General features: G+C 36.9%; 1 protein-coding gene across 5 annotated transcripts in view; it reads left to right on the top strand.

Annotated features, from left to right (window-relative positions):
* The window catches only part of XIRP2 (xin actin binding repeat containing 2), a 150,034-nt gene that overhangs the window by 75,545 nt on the left and 54,841 nt on the right, over positions 1-19,648 (top strand). For 2 of the 5 annotated variants that reach the window (XM_039493750.1, XM_039493751.1), the window contains exon 2: positions 3,424-3,577. The exons of 1 other annotated variant lie outside the window; for it this stretch is intronic. In XM_039493750.1, coding sequence (XP_039349684.1) covers positions 3,424-3,577 — 154 coding nt within the window. Of the gene's footprint in view, positions 1-3,423; positions 3,578-15,902; positions 16,196-19,648 lie in introns of those variants that run through there. 2 more of the 5 variants (XM_039493754.1, XM_039493752.1) reach the window with 1 other exon arrangement.

Below are 19,648 nucleotides of genomic sequence, written 5' to 3'. Positions count from 1 at the left end.
CCTTGCTGTTGCCTCTGTGGAGCTAATATCTGTCTGATCCCCAACTTACAGCATGTTTTAGTGACGACCATAAAACACAATTCTCATAACTTTGTATGCATTAATGTTATACATATATGGATAGAGAAATGACATTCAACAGATCATAACCTTTCCCCTGATACCTTACAAGGCATGCTTTATATGTAAAATCACGATTATGTAAAAATGAGGAATATGGGGGTTACAGGAGGCTCTCCCAAGGTACAGAGTGTCACACCATGATGCTATTAAAGCAAGAGAAAGACCTAGATCTATGGTTCTCATCTGGGTCCCCCGAAATCTTGCCCAGTGACCACTCCTTTTGATATGCTTAAAGAATGTGTAATTTATGGTTGTTGTTTTTTTTAAAAGCAGACCCCCTTGATTCCCTGTCTGTTTATATGATGCTATCTTTCCCACTACTCAGCTAGATTTACACTGTATAATTTACCTCCATACCAGATATTTTGTTTTGGGATAACAATGCCGGTATGGGAGTGGTCATTGCCTGAACTCTGCCTCCAGGCCATGGGTCACTTAAACAGATCATACTTTTTTATTTTTTAGCACTGTGAATTTTCCGAGTGTTTTAAATCTACCTGGTACCTAAAGATGATATTGAACTAGAATATCACTATTATGTACTCCCATCTGATTCAGATTAAAGACTTTTAAAAGCCCATCTCTGATTTACCTGAAATATATATGAAATCAAATTATATATATCTCCACACATACACACACACCTGTTTTTAAATGTTAATTTGGTCTTTTTCCTTGTGGCCTTGTCAGCTGAATTTGGTTCTAAAACATGTCCTATTTAGCCATTTTAGATAAGCTCATATGATTCTGAGAGCTCACAGTTGCCTTATTTGCATAAAAAAAAGACAAAAATTGTCTGGAGTACAAAAAAAATCATTTGCAAGGCAACACCTTAAGCTCATTAACACATCAGTTTAAAATATGCTAGTACAGATTAGTTTTAAAAGGTATGGCCATTAGGGATTCTCCATTGCTACTTATAGGGTCAGTCCAAACTGGTTGAAATATTTTAATACAAGTCTTCTTTTCATTACAATTGTTTTAAGAGTGGATTTAGTCTGCTACTAATAATATAACAATGAAATACTTCAGGGCCCTGTTGAAGAAAATGAACAAGTCTTTAGCAAATTACAGGATCTTATTCTGTTCTTGAAAGATGTACAGTATTTTCTTTCCAAATAAGGAAAATCAACTGTGCAAATGTACGACATACAGTAGCAGTAAATACCTTCATCTCATCAGGGATTACATTGCAGGTTTTCAGATCAATCAACTCCAGTTCTCTTTTAGGTTCAAAGGTGAATCAAATGAAAATAGAGTCTAAGGGCCTGATTCTCATTTACACTAAAGCCACAGTACCTCACTTTGGCAATTAAAGGGTCCTTAAGGTGTGTGTGTAAATGTAATTTACACCCATTTTAAGTCTCCTTTGCATTGCTGAAGGGTTGTGAAGCAGTCTTGGCATACTTGAGAATCAGGCCCTAAAAGAACAAGGGACAGCAAGGCATATTGATAGACTAACCTGACTTGATAAAACCACTAGGACTTCCAAAGCTACCACTACCACTTCCAAAGCTCTTCACGAACTTGGCTTTTTGCTTAGAAAATAATTGTATGGGTAAGCTCAAAATTCTTATGTGAACTTGGTTAGTAGAGTTCCTGCTCCATTGCTACCCACCCTCCTAGCAGATTAGTTAGCATGACCCTCATAGATGCCAAAATTCATATGATTGTTAAGTGCTTCTCATCCCCCAGCATGACCAGACAGCAAGTGTGAAAAATCAGGATGGGGGGTAATAGGCGCCAATATAAGACAAAGCCCCGAATATTGGGACTGTCCCTATAAAATCGGGACATCTGGCCACCTTACTCCTCCCCTCCTCCAACATTTCCACTTTATTAGGTCTTAATGGGTTGGTTCTAAGATAGGTCTCAACCAGGCCTGCATTTTCAGAGGAGCAATTTTGTTTCTGTTGACAACTGTGTCCATAATTTTGTACCCAGAGTTCATTCCGGATACAAAAATGGAGGCTCTGTCTGAAAATCAGGCACCACATCTTTTGAACCCCGCTTTGCAATATACAAGGTTTTATATGTGTATATGTTTCACCCTATAATTTGTCATTTAGTGTTCTGTAAACATTCTTGGATAATAAAGTAATACTGCAAAGAGTGGAAGGTACCAGAAACAAATTTTATTTCTGTATATGTTGTGATTAAATATATTCAAATATTTCACAACACTGAAAAAATGTTGAGTAATTTTTGCTCTAATTTACATTCTTGTCACAAAATTTGCCAAATAGCCATTTATCAAAAGAGCTTTGTCTTTTAAGATGACAGATATGAGAAAATATAATATGGAAAAGTTATATTCTGTAGTAAGTGTGTTTGAAAAGATATGAGCTGTTATATTCCATTTTCACATAGCTCGAGTTACAGTATATTTAAAAAGCAATAAATGTCACAAGTGACTTGTTTGTCATGTCTCTGCTTTATAGTTGTTTGGAAAATGTACCCTCTTTATACACAGACTAGGAAAATGCTCTCAGTTTACAGGGATCTTTCAGCCGATTCCCTTGAAATATGAAGTAAATTTTTACTCATTTAATTTAAAGGCTTTGTCCAAAGCTTTAGATCCACTGTGTCCAAGATAGGGAACGGGTTTGTACTAAGTGGCACATCACGTCGGGGAACAAACAGCATGCCAAAGCATCCAATCTGGTGACACTGTAGTTTTGGTTTAGAAACTATTTACTCATTTTGTTTCAAAGTACTGTAGACTTTTTTGTGGTGATAACTGTATTAACTACAAAGATGGAACCGTGGTCCATTGTGATTAATAAAATCCAATTGAAATATCATAACGGTTAACATTATATTAAAAATCAAATTGTTGACTAATACACACACTCTGTAAGTCTGCTCTGAACCATCTTTTAATGTTTATATAAGTTATATACCAGTTAATGAAATTCCCTTTGTCCACTTTACTTTGAACAAATATACATCTTATGTGAGCAAGTGATGTCTCTTATTGTGACACTTATAACCGCAGTTTCTCTTTCTTGGGGAGGAGGGGGTGTGGGGGAACCATGAAAGAAATGCCAAATGAGAACGGCAAGCTATTGCCAGGCATCATCGTTGAAATGTAAACTAAGCAGCAGCCATGCATTTGTAGCTCTCTGCAAAGTTATAAGAGAGTTACCCTGTAGCATATTGGAAAACATCACTCATGTAATGGAATCCCTTTGCCCCCACCCCCCACACTCCGCCTCCTCACACCCTCCTCCCCCAGAAAACCACATCTGTTTCCTACTGATAGCTTTTAACACACATCCCCATAATGTCTTCTAACAGGAAGTAGAAATTGAGAGAAGTTTGCATTCACCAACATTTAAGAATCAGCCTGGGAGCCATTCCATCATTTCTGTGAAAGATTCAGATGCGAAAGGTGGGAAAACATTTTTTGACAAGATGTCATCTGAAAATGGTCAGAACAACAGCTCTGAAGGTTAGCATAACACTTTGATCTGATTTCTTGCTTTTGTACCTTGTACAGAACAAGTAAGATAAAGAGTGAATGTGTGTGTGTGTGTGTGTGTGTGTGTGTGTGTGTGTGTGTGTGTGTGTGTGTGTGTGTGTGTGTGTTAAAAGTAAAACAAAACTGATGATACAGTATATGGTTCTGTTTTTAAGAAAACGGCATGGGGTGCACTAAAACATAAATTTAGTTGACATCTAAATTTTTCAAATTGGGATTTTATTTGTAAAGTAGCTGTGCGCAATATGAGGTTATTGGCACTATTGCAAAAAAGACCTCAACACACATAACTATCTCTGTTTTCCCCCCAAAGATAGTGCTGTTACAACAGAAAAAACAGTGCATTCATTTCTTCATACAAAAAGTACAGACATTTTTAGAACAATGCACTTTATCATCAAAGTGACAAAGGAGAATCATAGTTGTATAATCAAAGCTGCACATAAGAAAAGAATTAGCTGTTTTTATCAACTGCAAAAAAAAAAAAAAAAAAAGCTTTCCATCTTTTCTTTTTCAGATGATTACCCTAAATGTGTTTAATGATTTTAGGATAAAATATGACAGAATCGTGTGTCAGTTTTTAGGAATATGTTATATAATTTTGATTTATTAATGTTTTGTAAATGTCATTCAAATGTTAATAGCTCATATGCCTGAGATTGCACTGTTACCATAATTTTCAATAATGATAGCGCCACAAAATACAGTACTTTGTTAAAAATATAGACACAGTTAATCATTTCTGAAGAGGCAATAACTGGATTGTACATTGTGGTAATTTGGAGTTAGCAATGTGTTTGTTAAAAATAATACTTAATAATGATAATAATAATTAAGCCCCATTGCACTTCTCTCTGTGTGTAAATTGCCCACATCTTCAGCTTGCTACTCAAGTTGACCCTAACAATAAAGAAATTTTTAAAAAAATTAGAAATGAAGAAAAACAATCTCATCTCATCTCCTCATCTCCTCACTCCCTTCAATGATGCATCTTTAACCACAGTTTAGTGTAATACGTAGTCAGTACAGAAGAGACCAATTCCACATGACACCCAGGAACCAAATTCAGCTCTCTGTTCCACACATACAATAGTAATGAGACAATCAGAGCCATTATCAAACGGGATAAGAACCTTTGGATCAGGAATTAGATGATAAAGTATGTTAATGCATCAGTTCTGGAGAGTCCAAGGCAAATCCTGGTTCAGAACGTATCTTAAAATTACTTTGATAGTCTCAACCTCATCCCCAGATTTTCACATGATATCATGACAATACTACACAATTTGGCCACATGTTTGCTAAAGAGAGAAGTCCAGTACTAGAACAGCAAAGTGGTTTTGACTTGCAGGTCATAGTTATATTACACTGCTGCTATTAATTCCATACTATCATGAGCATAAAATACATCTATATAATTGAAAATGGAGATGGGCCTGAGGTGTTAAATTTGGATTGAGATCAAGATTTGTATTCAAACTTTTCCCAAATTCAGGGTAATTCATACTCAGATTTTGGTTTGGGTTCATGATAGAGATAAATCAGAGCTGGGAAGCTTGGTTCTTGAGGCGGGTCAAATCCAGGATCTTGGTTCGGAAAACCTACTACTGGTAGGTTTTCTACCACTAGAGGCCTGTGTACACAAAGCGTACAGAGGCAAAGGCTGGTGAAAACTTGGTCTGAATCTTTTTGAACAGTATTTGTTCCTTTTGATAATCAGACAACTGGGGGCCATCTCCACTTACAGAAACACTGAAGCATTTAAGCCAGTGTCACCCTGAGCAACTACCTACATTATAATGCATGTGGGTGGATGAAGAACAAAGCACCTTAAATGTCAGCATAAATAAAATTAGATTCAGCTTCTGTAAAGAAGAAGGGAATGTTAAGAGTTGTTAAATAAGTGGAGGTTGTGACAACACCTTTTTATCTCTCAGCTTGTTCTTGTTAATCCACGCTAGAGATATTTGGACACTGTAGTGTGGCCATATCATTTTCCTCTGTTCTGTCAATTAACTAATGCCCTAACATCATCGTTGTCAATCTGATTTTCCTAAATACAACCTGCACTGTGGGTCAGTGAATTAGGACATTTGCCATTGACTTGCTGTGTGATCTTGGGCAAGTCCCTTAACCTCACTTCCTCAGTTTCCACTTCAGTAAAGTGGGAATAGGAATCCATATTCACCCTAAAATACTGTGATCTTTGTGTGACAGATATGGCAATTTTCTGCAATAAACCATACTGAATTAAGTTTATGTATTTGAGGAGTTGATTGTACCAAGATTGCAAATGTTTATATATTATTGTGGAATGGTATATAACTTTTTTAAGGAGAAGGCATGGCTAATGTAAACCCCGGCATGAGTTATGAGCTTTAAAGGACTCTTTGAGACAATGTGCCAGACAAAGAAAATTAAGTGGGATTCCTAGAAATACTTGGGAGGAGGAGAATGCAAATTACCCATCTCTGGATCCATCCTCAGAGAGAGACCCATTTTCTGGCTGATTACCTATTTACCATGTCTTCAACGACCCAAGCTGGATAAAGGAGTGACTCTCAGATTCATGAGGGTGCTTGTTCGGAGTCGAAGCAGTTCTGAACTGGTAACCACAGAAAAACCCCTTGTTGGGGGTGTGAAGGACTGTTAACCAGCCAGAGCCCTTAGTGGAGTTGGGGTGATGTCTGGTAAGCTTATTAGCATGTGTGTAGGTTCTTTTATTGTTTTAATATGTTTTCTCTGTAATGCTTTCACCTGGAGTATAAATGTGCTTCCTGAGAAAGATCTGTGTGATAACGTCACTGTAGCAGTTACACTAAGGAGAAAAAGTAGGCCTGCTCAAGCAGACTGACTTTGCTGGGAAATTCACAGAGTAGACAGGGAGCTGTGCAGCCTGGAAAAACTCAGGTAAGGAGGGAGAGAGACATTTGTCTCTGTCCAAAAGAGATGATAGCTGGAGAGCTGGAGACATAAGAATAAATGCCCTTGCTGGACCATAAACAGGAAATATAGTTGCAGTTGCCCTGACCAGTGACACTGTGGGTGAATAGTACTGTTTGAGTGCTTTGTATTATTATTGTAGAACTCTAATACTGCGGTTGAATGTGATGTTTAAACAAACAACTGGAACCAGCCTCAGGAATGAAAGAAGAATTCTACCAAAAGCATTGTCAGTAGTACTGAAAATACAAAAGAACAGATGAACTGGAGTTCATGTGGCTGGTTCTATGTATCCCCCTCAATTAAATATCCAGTGGTGAGATCAATTTCCCTTAAGAGAAGAACTATATTTAAGCAAATCATGATGAAACGAAGCATCTTGAATTATGAACAAAAGGAACAAAATCTGATACTTGTGTGAACTTGAGCCTATGTGCACATCAACTAACCATTATAGTCACTGAGTCAGAGCAGATTCCAAAGCTGTATTTGGAGGCTAGCTGGAATCTCTAGCTGACGATTACTATTCTGAGAAATATGCTATTAAAGAGTTACTCATTATGTTTTCCCCAAGACAGCTCATAAGTCTGCACCCTAGAATGATGTAAGCAGTACTCTAACATTTATAATGGTTAGTTTGTTAACCCAGTTTGAGCCCATTTAAGTTGTAATGCAGATTATTAAATAAAATGACATCATAGGATAATATAAAAAATGAGACGCTATCTGCTAAAAATCAATTCTTTCACTTGGTCTTAGATGGACTTGAACATTTAAATCATATCGTTAAGAGTGTTATGACATTATATGCCTATATTTCAGGAATTTATTACCCAGCCATTATATCATAAAGGTAAAACTTTTTTTCTGTTAAAAAAATAATTGACTTTTTTAGTTTTAGTGACTCAAAAGAATCCATTTACTTAGTTTCATATAGTTTTGTTCTCCACATTATCATTAAGAAGAAAGGATTGATTTTTTTTTAATGACACCTTTGATGTATTAAATCCTCACTGTGGACCTATTTCTTTCTTTTGACTCAATTTGTCAGTCTTCCAGGTGCTTTCACAAATTTAGATTGTAGAACATGAAAACAGAATTCAGACAAGACAGAAGAGATGAAATTCTGGGTCCACTGAAGTCTGTGGCAAAGCTCCTATTTGACTTCAGTGGACCCAGAATTTCATCTTACATATATAATGAATTGGCTAGCCATTGAACAGCATAAAAATACTTGCCAACCATCACAATTAAAACCATGATATTTTTCACAGCTCTCTAGCATTAAACCCACTCCCTTCCCAAAATCCCCAGATGAGCCTCCTAGTGTGCCCTAAACTGGCAGTGTTGACAGTGCACCAGCGCTGAGAGTTACTCCTCTCGTGGGCTACTCCCCTCGTGGGGGTGAGTTGGTGCCATGACTACACAGCTACATTAAACGTTTAGTAGTTTAATGTTGGTAGTGAAGACATACCCTCTGATAATCAGGACTCAAGCCATTTACAGCTTTATAAGGTAAAGCCAATACCTTAAAGTGAGGTTGATTCTGAAAAATGGCACTGTAAACACAGTATAGTGAAATTCCATATTTACTGTCTCTCAGTGATTCCAAAACAAGTTTGCTCCATTTGTAGTTTGTTTAACAAATGGAAACTATTTTCTTTAAGTGGTAAGTCTTGCAAATTTAGCCTGGGTTGAGTGTCAAGATTTTTTTCTTTGTTGGCCATCATTACTTATAATTATAGCTGTCAAGTGATTTAAAAAAATCATGATTAATCGCACGATTAAAAAAATTAATCGTGATTAATCATGTGATTAATTGCACAGTTAATAATAGAATACCATTTATCTAAATATTTTTTGATGTTTTCTACATTTTTAAATATTGTTTCAATTACAACAGAATACAAAGCATACAGTGCTCACTTTATATTTTTTATTACAAATATTTGCACTGTAAAAATTATTAAAAAAATATTTTTCAATTCACCTCATACAAGTAATGTAGTGCAATCTCTATTATGAAAGTGCAACTTACAAATGTAGTTTATTTTGTTACATAACTGCAGTCAAAAACAAAACAATATAAAACTTCAGAGCCTACAAGTCTGCTCAGTCCTACTTCTTGTTCAGTCAATCGATAAGAGAAACAAGTTTGTTTATATTTATGGGAGATAATGCTGCCCATTTCTTAATTACAGTGGCACCTGAAACTGAGAACAGGCATTTGCATGGCACTGTAGTAGTAGCTGGTATTGCAAGATATTTATGTGCCAGATGCCAGTGCCAGATAGCCAGATGCGCTAAAGATTCATATGCCTCTTCATGCTTCAGCCATCAGTGCTGAGGACATGCTTTCATGCTGATGACACTTGTTAAGAAAATAATGCATTAATTAAATTTGTGACTGAACTCCTTGTGAGAGAATTGTATGTCTCCTGCTCTGTGTTTTACCCGCATTTGCCATATGTTTCATGTTATCACAGTCTCGGATGATGACCCAGCACGTTCGTTTTAAGAACACTTTCACTGCAAATTTGACAAAATGCAAAGATGATACCAATGTGAAATTTGTAAAGACCCAGGATTTAAGAATCTGAAGTGCCTTCCAAAATCTGAGAGGGACAAGGTGAGGAACGTGCTTTCTGAAGTCTTAAAAGAGCAACACTCTGATGCAGAAACTACAGAACCCAAACCACTGAAAAAGAAAATCCACCTTCTGCTGGTGGCTTCTGACTCAGATGATGAAAATGAACATGCCTCAGTCTGCTCTGCTTTGGGTTGTTATTGAGCAGAACCTGTCATCAGCATGAACACGTGCTCTGGAATGGTGGTTGAAGGTGTGAACAAAATGTAAACAAGAAGCAGGCAGCATTATTTTCTGCAAATGTAAACAAACTTGTTTGTCTGTCTGAGCAAGAAGTAGGACTGAGTGGACTTGCAGCCTCTAAAATTTTACATTGTTTTATTTTTTAATGAAGGTTTTTTTGTACATAAATCTATATTTGTAAGTTCAACTTTCATGATAAAGAGATTGCACTACAGTACTTGTATTTGGTGAATTGAAAAATACTATTTCTTTTGTTTTTTACAGTGCAAATATTTGTAATAAAAATAAACATAAAGCGAGCACTGTACACTTTGTAGACTGTGTTGTAATTGAAATCACTAGATTTAAAAATGTAGAAAAACATCGAAAAATAGTTAATAAATTTAAATTGGTTAATAAATTATGTTGTTTAACAGTGCGATAAGATTTGACCAGTTATTAACAGAATAAATGTAGCATCATATACTACCTTAAACTTAGGGTCTGATTGTTCAGTCTAAATGCAGCCCAGACTCCCATTGAACTAACTCTAGGGATTAGTTTTGACTGTGTAAAGACTTCAGGATCAGGTTGTATATCAGATAATACAGCAATACTCTGCAGAACCCACAGCAAAACGGTGTTTTCTACTATGTCACTGAAAGAAACCTACGTGTTCCATTTATTTTCTACCCCACAGAAAATGGAAAACATTTAGTACAATGTGAATTTAAGTGGGTTTTTGCGTTAAGGAAAATTAATAAAAGAAACAAGTAAAATAACACTAAGTGTTTTCCTTAAGTAATTAGAAGTAGAATGAATTAAATTAATTAAAGTAGGTTGTCATGCCACCACTGCAGTGCTTGGTAAGAACACTGTTTTTATTGGGTGTCACTGTAGATCTTAAAGCATGTATACTAAACCAGTTGGTATGACAAAACAATGCTAAACAAGATTCAGAGTTTACATTTCTGCTACTTCCAAACGTTAGATGAGCATTGAACATAAGGAGATGGCATAAGAATGCAACCTGTAATTATGTTGCAGCTTGTTAGTGAACCATATTTATGAAGTTCATAGTAATGTAAGTTTTCTTTTTGATCTGTGAGTGCAACAATGTTTTTTGATTATTTAAAAGAGGTGTACACAGTTGCACATGTATTAAAACTGGCTTGTTTGAAAATCTGGCCCTGAAAAGCTTGGAAAGGAATGCTTACTTTCCTTGCAGGTATTCTGGACAGTCTCCAGGTTTCCAGGATTTTGCATTAGTGATTTGCATTTCAAATGGCTCATAATACACACTGATTCAGACAACTTAAATGTTACTGAGAATTGTTAATTAGTTGAAACAAACTTGGTTAATTGTTAACCAGTGTGCTGTATCTGTGTGAGGGGGACTTGTTTTGCACCAGGATAAATAGCAAACGGATTCAGAAACTTAAAATGACTTAAAATGGTAAGCAAAATAGCCTGATGGTCTGCAAGAAAGGAAGAGATAGGGCTAAATTTTGCTCTTTAATAAAGAATATGATCCTTTGTCTGACAGATTTGTTTACAATGTTGTAATCTTTTGGATTAAAATAATTTGGTGAATGTAGTTTTATTGTCAGTGGGCCAGATTCTCATCTCACTTACGCTGGTTTCACACCATTTAATTTCAGTGGAGTTGTTCCTGATTTATACAGGTGTAAGTGAGAGAAGAATCAGGCTTAATATCTGTATTTGGGATATTTGAGTTCAGTACATAGGGATACATTCTAAACTGTCTGTATTTTAATCTGCCAAGCATTTGGAGAGTTGATGTCAGAATGGAGTCAGTACTTGCTTGTTGTCATGTTTGCAAGTAAACTCAGAATTATATTTAAATTAATCCTGTTTGTATCCTTTAGTACTTTTATCTTGCCAAGCTTAAATTCTACATTTGACAAATTTATCACTAAAGCTTCTTCTGTTTGTCTGACTTTGTTCTGTTTCTTCATACTGTGCTGCAGTCTACTGCTTGGTGTGAGCTTTCTTGAGAAAAATGATGTTAGTCTGAGGCCTGTGGTCTATCCCTTATCAGAGATCTATGATAATCTGTAATTTGCTGACTTTACTCAATATCTTTATCTCTTCCTCTCAGACTCATATAGATGTCATCTTTTCTTGCTTTTTGAGATCTTCCTGAACTCAAATTCATGTGAAATTAATTAGTGTATATTGCACACACAAAATGTACAAGTGCTAATTTGTACACACATTTGTACATGAAAATTAGCACCCCCTGTGTGAAATCAGTTGCACTTGCAAATTTTGCAGGAACGATTCAGAAGTTCCTTTGGAAATGTGGCAGTCTCATTTCCAGTGATGAGTGGGCCTACAAAGATTTGTATGTTCAGCACAGATAAACCCTTCAAATCTAGAGACTCTTGAAATTTGTTGTGATTTAACGTCAGTTATTTCACTATAAGGTACCTTGCATGTACAAAGAAAACTTTTTGTTGTGAATCATCTGACACTTTAACATTTATTAAACACACATTTATTAAACACACAGAAGTGGGTTTACTGAGATACGGGATACGTTTACCTGCATCAAAATAGGTGAGGGTGCATCCCCATCTCAAAATACTGTTGTATGCCTGCCAAATCCTCTTATTCACACTATTTTGTTTGTACCAGAGTCAGCCTGTTTGTTTACTTGTGTTCCCTCTACTTCTTCAGGATTATCCTGTCTGGATGATACCTCCTTGTTTAAATGCTGGTGTGCAGTCAGGTGTTGTCCTTTGCGATTCATGGGAAGTTCATATACCTGTGTGATACTCCTCATTATTAAGCAGACATGCCTTGTGCTTCAGCATGGCCCTGTGCTGAAATCCAGGTCTGCAGCACTATCCTGTCCCAACTGTCACTGCTAGTTGACTGAGCCCCAAAATGGCAATCTCCTTGGTAAAGCTGCTTCAGGAAAAGATCTAGACGTTTCAGCTTCCTCTTTCTCAGGTGCTTTTATTACTCTGGTTCTGAAGTCACTGCATGACTTTAAGTATCAGAGGGGTAGCCGTGTTAGTCTGGATCTGTAAAAGCAACAAAGAATCCTGTGGCACCTTATAGACTAACAGACGTTTTGCAGCATGAGCTTTCGTGGGTGAATACCCACTTCTTCGGATGCATCCGAAGAAGTGGGTATTCACCCACAAAAGCTCATGCTGCAAAACGTCTGTTAGTCTATAAGGTGCCACAGGATTCTTTGTTGCTTTTGCATGACTTTAGATATGCTTGCAGCAGTCTGTTTATATTCATCACCGTGAGGATCACAGCCTTTCCCAGTTTCCTCCATGTGGCCTGAGAGTGCTTTCAAAATGGTGCTAGATTGCAAAAGTGAAATGAATGATGGGATAAAGGAGAGGTATTATGGGAAGTTTTTTAGTTTGACTCCAAGTCCCAGAGTTCCCATCTTCTTTTCAATAAGATAAACAGATTGAGCTGTTGAAGTCTCTCATGTAAATCATTTTCTCTAGCCCTGGAATTTTCTCAAACCCTCTCCAATTTTTCAACATCCTTTTTAAAATGTGGACATCAGAATTGGATGTAGTAAATCATCTCCTTACTTCTACTCATTATTTCCCTGTTTATATATGCAAGCATCTCTTTGGCTCTTTTTGCCACAGCATTGCACTGGGAGCTCATGTTCAGTTACTTTTCCACCATAACCCCTAAATCCTTTTCAGAGTCACTGCTTTCCAGGACACAGTTCCCCATTCTGGGGGTATGGCCTTCATTCCTTATTTTTAGCTGTATAGCTTTGCATTTGGCTGAATTAAAATGTTTGGTTTTTTTAATTGGACCAGCTTAGTAAAATGACAAAATGTATTTTGTTTGAATGGGCCCAGCTTACTAAGCTCTATACTACTGCCCTGTCCTCATAATTATTTATCACTCTGCCAATCTTTGTGTCCTCTACAAATTTTATTAGCAGTGAATTTATATTTGCTTCCAGATCTCTAATGAAAATGTTGATTAGGAATAGGAATAGTACCAATCCCCACTAGAACCCCACTAGAAAACACCCCCCATTCAATGAGTCCCCATTAACAACTGTTTTTCAGATCTGTCATTTAGTCAGTTCTTAATCCGTTTAATGAGTGCTTTATTGATATTGTATAATGCTGTTTTTTAAGCAGAATGTTGTGTGGTATTAAGCCACATGCATTATAAAAATCTAAGTTAATTACATCTACACAATTGCCTTTATCTCAAAGAGTGAAATCATGGTTGTTCGATAAAACCTATTTCCATAAAACCATGTGATTAATCATATTCCTATTCTATAATTTTTTATTAATTTAATCAGTTTTTCATTATTTTTCCTGGGATGAATATAGACTAACTGGCCTATAATTGCTTGCCCTTTTTGACCATTGGTGCATTATTGGCACTCCTCCAGTGTTCTGGAATTTCCTTGATATTGCAAGATTTATTAAAAATTAACATCAGCATGCCATAAATCAGTTTTGGCAATTCTTTCAGGATGGTGAGATTGAATGAGACCCCATCACAGGATAGAAAGTTTTACGAGTCATTTTCTTACATCCATTACACCTGTGTCATAATTAGCTGCTTCTCAGAGGAGCAGGGCTAAGAGGCATCAGGTGGTAACTTAATGAAACCATTGGCCTCATAAAAGGGAGAGAGCTCATCCTGAACAGAGGAACCACAGGGAGCAGAGAGATTCCTGTGAAGGGACCTGACTGAGAGTCTGTAGGAGAACAGATGTTTCAGTCTGAGATAAGCTGAGGAAGAAGAGTCCAGAGTAGCTGAGAAAGAAGATTGAAGACAGAGCTTAGAGGAAGAACTGATTTGTTTAAATGCTTTGAATATTAGTTTGACCGTTAGTTATACTAATAGGGACCCGAGCCAGACACTTCTCAGCCAGAGGGCTGAATTGTGAACAGAGGCAGAAAGTTTACAGGGGTTGCTGGAGACCTCTGCAAGGTCTGTCATGCTCTGATGAAAGGGTGTTATCGAATGGTGAGTGTGCACTGTAACAGATGGTTGAGACCAAGATATCCTTAACCAACTCTCTTAGGACTCTTGGGTGCAGCTTATTTTAAAATGTTTATCCCTCATAGAAGTTGTCTAACATACTCCTTAATTAATAATAGACTGTAAGTACTTCATCATCCTCATGAAATTAGTACATCATCCTACTTCTTTCCAAATACAGAACAAAAATATTGATTGAACACTACACTTCTGTGTCATTATGAACAATTTTACCTTTTCCATCTAATAATGAGTTTATGCTGTTGCTAGGATTTCTTTTGTTCCTAATGCACTCAGGGGAAAAAACAATGAAACTCTTTTTTTCTTACTCCTGCCAGCCATGGATTTTTTTCCCTGATGTCTTCAGTTTCCATTGTAAATTTTCTGCACTTCATATTTCATATTTGAAAAAAAAATTCCCCCTAAGAGAAAAAAGTGTTGGTAAACATTTACAAACAATCGATAGCTGGGCATTTTCAGCTGTTGTTGTCAGTGAGCAGCAGTTGAACTGATGCTCATGTGGCCTCTAATGAAAACATGTGGCTCTAAATCAGCAGTAACTAATTTAGTTAGTTCTTTGGAAAAATGGGAGAAAGCCAGAATTCTCCACTCAGGGGCGGCTCCAGGCACCAGCACGCCAAGCGTGTGCCTGGGGCGGAAAGCCACAGGGGGCGCTCTGCCCGTTGCCGCGAGGGTGGCAGGCAGGTTGCCTTTGGCGGCATGCCTGTGGAGGGTCCGCTGGTCCCGCAGCTTCGTCCGACCTCCCGCAGGCATGCCGCCGAATCCGTGGGACCGGGGACCTCCCGCAGGCAAGCCGCCGAAGGCAGCCTGCCTGCCGTGCTTGGGGTGGCAAAATACCTAGAGCCGCCCCTGTCTCCACTCCCCTTTTATGTGTGATACACTTTGCCAACCTCTGTTTGCCTATTCTGTATAATTTACAGTATATAGTTCTGATTAACAAGAAAATAATGAATTCTCTGAGAGGGCCACTAAGGCCTATGTAAAAATAAGATGCATAAAACATATGCAGTATTTCATTATGTGAGGTGAGCCCCATGTAAATCGCACTGGAAAGAGCAAAGATTTCACAGCTTCTTCCTGGCAGAAGTAGCACGCTTCAGTTGATACATGTCTAGGCTTTTCTGACAAAATATTGCTGAAGAAATATACAATTAATCCTGAAAGAATCAGCAGCTACTATCGGGCGAGCAATGTTTCTTTTCTCTACAGTTTGTGATTGAAAGAAAGGGACAAACAAAGTTAGAGCATTTAAGGTCTTAAAATAACACCAAGAGTTTCAAGTTATGCTATACAAAGAGCTTATAAACAGCACTTGCAGTCTAAAGCTACCAAACACATCCCGTGTCTTATTGAAAACAACTCAAGAATCAGAAGTTAGCCTGTGATGGTAACTTAGGTAGGAGAAAGCTTGATTGATTGAACAAGTGTTTACGCTATCCATACGTATGACAAAAGCACACTGTAATAGTGCCTTTACAAACAGGTTTCTACAACAAGTAGTTGACTCAGGCACAGGCTATACAGGCTTCAGCCCCTAAAATAGGCACCAAGTTCCATCTTTTACATGTGGGGCTAAAATAAAATCAGCTGTCCCCACCTACTTGTTTGACAGAAGAGAGAGGTGTGTGCTTCAGTGGAGCTGGTCTCCACTAGACTTTATATTTCAGGGGACTGGGAACTTTGTCTTACAAAAATCAAGAAAAAAAATTGTCTAGGAGAGACGTAAAGACTTCCTTTATAAAGAGAACTGCAGCTCTGTAAATCGTGCTGATGCACTCTGGATGGTAGCAAAGGTAAGTGCAGTCTAGTATGTAGATAGTATTATATGTATAGTGTGATATAACTTCAACCCCATGTAACCAGTGAAAAGAAAGAGCTAATTTCTCAGGATAATGATGGCAAACTGGGTATATTTCATTAGCAAAGGATGAAAAAGCACAAATGAATTGCATGCAAAATGTGATCTGATTCATTGCTGCTCTCTAACACGTACCTAAAATATAGTAAGTCTATAACTTATAAATAAAGTTTATTTTGAATGAGAAATGCACAGCACAATGAAAGCAATTCAGATCCTAACACTTGTGTTAGAGTGTATGGTACGTCCCTATGGGGACAAGCAAAAATGTGTTTCGGGACCTGGACTTCATGTATTTTGCATGTAAATGTATTGTATTACTTATATAACAAATAAAATTAGATTTCATAGCTAGAAGCACATAAAGAATAGCTATATCTTGAATAAATAGCTAAAATGTGGTGGGATCTCCAAGTTGCTTAAAGATATATGTTTAACACTCTAAGATAATTGTTGTCAGTTGGCTATGTTAGGTCTAACTACAGCAACTGTAATAACCTTAACAATGGGGACATATTCTTTTATCTAAAAGAACAGATTTACATTTATAGATATCATTTACTGTTTTATACATACGTTTGTAAAACAAATCTTCTGAGTTGTTGGCATATGATTTAATTAAGGACACTATGATCTGGGTATTTAGCTATTGGAGGTTAGAATGTTTTAAGTTTTATAACTGGAATGCTTAAGTCACAAATGTAAAGTGAGAGAAACAAGGTGAGTGAAGTAATATTTTATATTGGACCAACTTCTGTTGGTGAAAGAAGCAATTTTTCATGCTACATAGAGCTCTTCTTCAAGTCACCGTGTCTCTCTAATATTCCTGGGACCAACAATGCAAACAAAAAATGAGTCATGATTCATTACTTTAAAATCACACAATGGGAACACACAATTTATTTTGCAAGGTTGAATGAAAAAATATTTTCTTTGCTAGGATTGCATTTGCTAAGTGACAAAGTGTACATACAATATATGTGTTTGAAACCATCCCCAAGCATGAGACAATTGAAACATTACAGTGGGTTTTGGCATGCAAATTTGAATATAAAATCAATAACTTTTCCAAGTATTGCTTAATACTTTTCAGAGGGCCAATGTGATTTAGTTAGGATTAATATCAGCGCTTAAATAGCACGTGTAATACTTTGTGCATCATAATTATAACAACTTTTTGAAACATTGTTTCAACATCATTGATATCAAATATTGAAACTAATCCCTTTTTCACTGTGGCATATCTAGGTTTATATTTTCCCTTAGTCTTTCATATTAAGTAGCTGTTTTCTTCTAACAGTTTATTTACACCATTCTAAGGTGAAGAGCTGTTCATATTAGTCAGGACTTGCTATTTCAGTTAGATCATTGCCCCGAATCGTGCTGCATTTAGTAATAGACTCCGCAGGGGCATTCAGAAGTGACATGCACACATGCAGGTGCTTTACTACATCAAGTATTTAAAGAGCATTACCATGGCTGTCTGTGTGTAAAAATAGACATGCTGATAGTTAAGACGTATGTTCAGATATAATTTATATAGACTAGGAGGATATTTATTAATAGTATTATGCTGTGATTTAAGACTGAACAATCTGCAGGGGAACAGAACTTAATTGTGACTGTGTTGCTTTTCTTTTTTGTTTTTTCTTTTCCTCATGAGAGCATTCAAGTTGTACTTTGAAGTTTAATTAAATTGTAATTTGTCTTCTCCTAGACCCAAAGCAAATAATTTCTCCGCAGAATTCCAAAGTCAATAATTGCATTTTGCCCTTATACCTAATCCAGGAATTTATTTTTAATACTCACTTAACTCCTTCAATGCCCTCAAGATGTACTGAATGCCTCTACACTGGGACCAACATTTTACAAACTTGGTTGCTTACATCAATGGGAGCTGGGTGCTCAGCACCTATAAAAATCAGGTCACTTATTCAGCTGTTTAAACCTGGGCTGGGGAGCCTAACTTTAGGCATCCAGGTCAGAATATTTAAGCCTGTATGTTTTCACATTTCTTCCAAATCAGTGGTGCCATTTAACCCATCTGCATGTAACATCTGACACTGAATTGGTTAATAATTTATGCAATTTGCTTTCCTAATAACCTCTTCACAGCCAATTAAATTAAATGTAAACCGGGATGCTATATGAATATACCTCTGAAAAAGCTAAGACTGGTCAGTAAATTCGATTGAAGAACTTCCAGAAATTTGGAGGAAACAAAAATAAGGCGACAAAGAAAAATATTGCTTTATTTCAGTACCTAGTGGGAAAACTATGGATTGGTGTTAGAGTGAGGATTACTTGTTAGAATAAGAATATGCAGCCTGAAGCAGTCTCACTGTCAGAGGTCACGTGCTCTGAGTCTGGTGATGTCAGTAACCACACTCCACTAAATACAGTATAGGAAAAACACTTAATTTTGTTCTTATCTTTACATTTGGAATACAATAGTGGTACTCAAACTTTTTTTTTCATTTACAGACCCCTAAAAAATTTCAAATGGAGGTGTGGACCCCTAGGGATCCACGGACCACAAGTTGATAACCACTGGAATAGAACAACCAAATATTACTGCAGGGCTTTCACTGAGTCACCTTCATACAGGCCATTGTTTATCCCTACAGAAATAACTGCTCCCCTCTAACCTTCCCCCCTCCCAACCCCCCTTTTTTCATTTTGTTTCTCACAGCTTTTAAATATAACTGTTCAGAGAAAAGGAAATAATTAAATCTCGAAATAAAAGGGGGGACTTATTTTTTAATTCTGCTATGCACTGCTATCTGTTCATCTTCCATATTACACAAGTTCTTCTTTTACAATGTCTTGTCACTGGATAGATATAATTTTAAATGCAATGTTTTTGGAAGTAGCTTAAAGGACTCTTGGTGACAAGTTTTTTTGCTAATTTTATGCAGGAACTATTGCAATTGCCTGTTGAATCGCAAGCTCAGATATGTCAAATTGCTCGAACATAAAAACAATTACCAAATTGCTCAAGATGAAAATGTGACATGCAATAAAAATAATCCTTAAAGGGGCTATTTTTGGAGATTGCTGTGCTAGTCACAGACATGGTGGCATCACCATGATAGGATTATGCACATGCTCAGGCTGTCTGTGAGGATTGATCTAAAATTGGTGGTTACAAGTTTAAGAAGGATAAACAGCATGGAAGTCCGAGCTTTAAATACAGATGTTGTAATTGGAGATAGACCAAACTGACTAAGGAAAGTTCAGTTGCCTCCAAATGTAGGGGATCATCCTGTTCTACATGTCACTGTATTGGTGAGATTGCTTTTTAACCCTCATGCACACAAATCCAACAAGACAAAATGGGGTGGGACATAAAGTGGGGAAATGAGTTTGATTCTGGGAGTTGTCGAGC

Source organism: Mauremys reevesii, linkage group 11 (genome assembly GCF_016161935.1).
Source record: "Mauremys reevesii isolate NIE-2019 linkage group 11, ASM1616193v1, whole genome shotgun sequence".
NCBI classification, from domain to species: Eukaryota; Metazoa; Chordata; order Testudines; family Geoemydidae; genus Mauremys; species Mauremys reevesii.
Note: the sequence above shows the minus strand (reverse complement) of the source record. Positions and strands in the feature narration are given on the sequence as shown.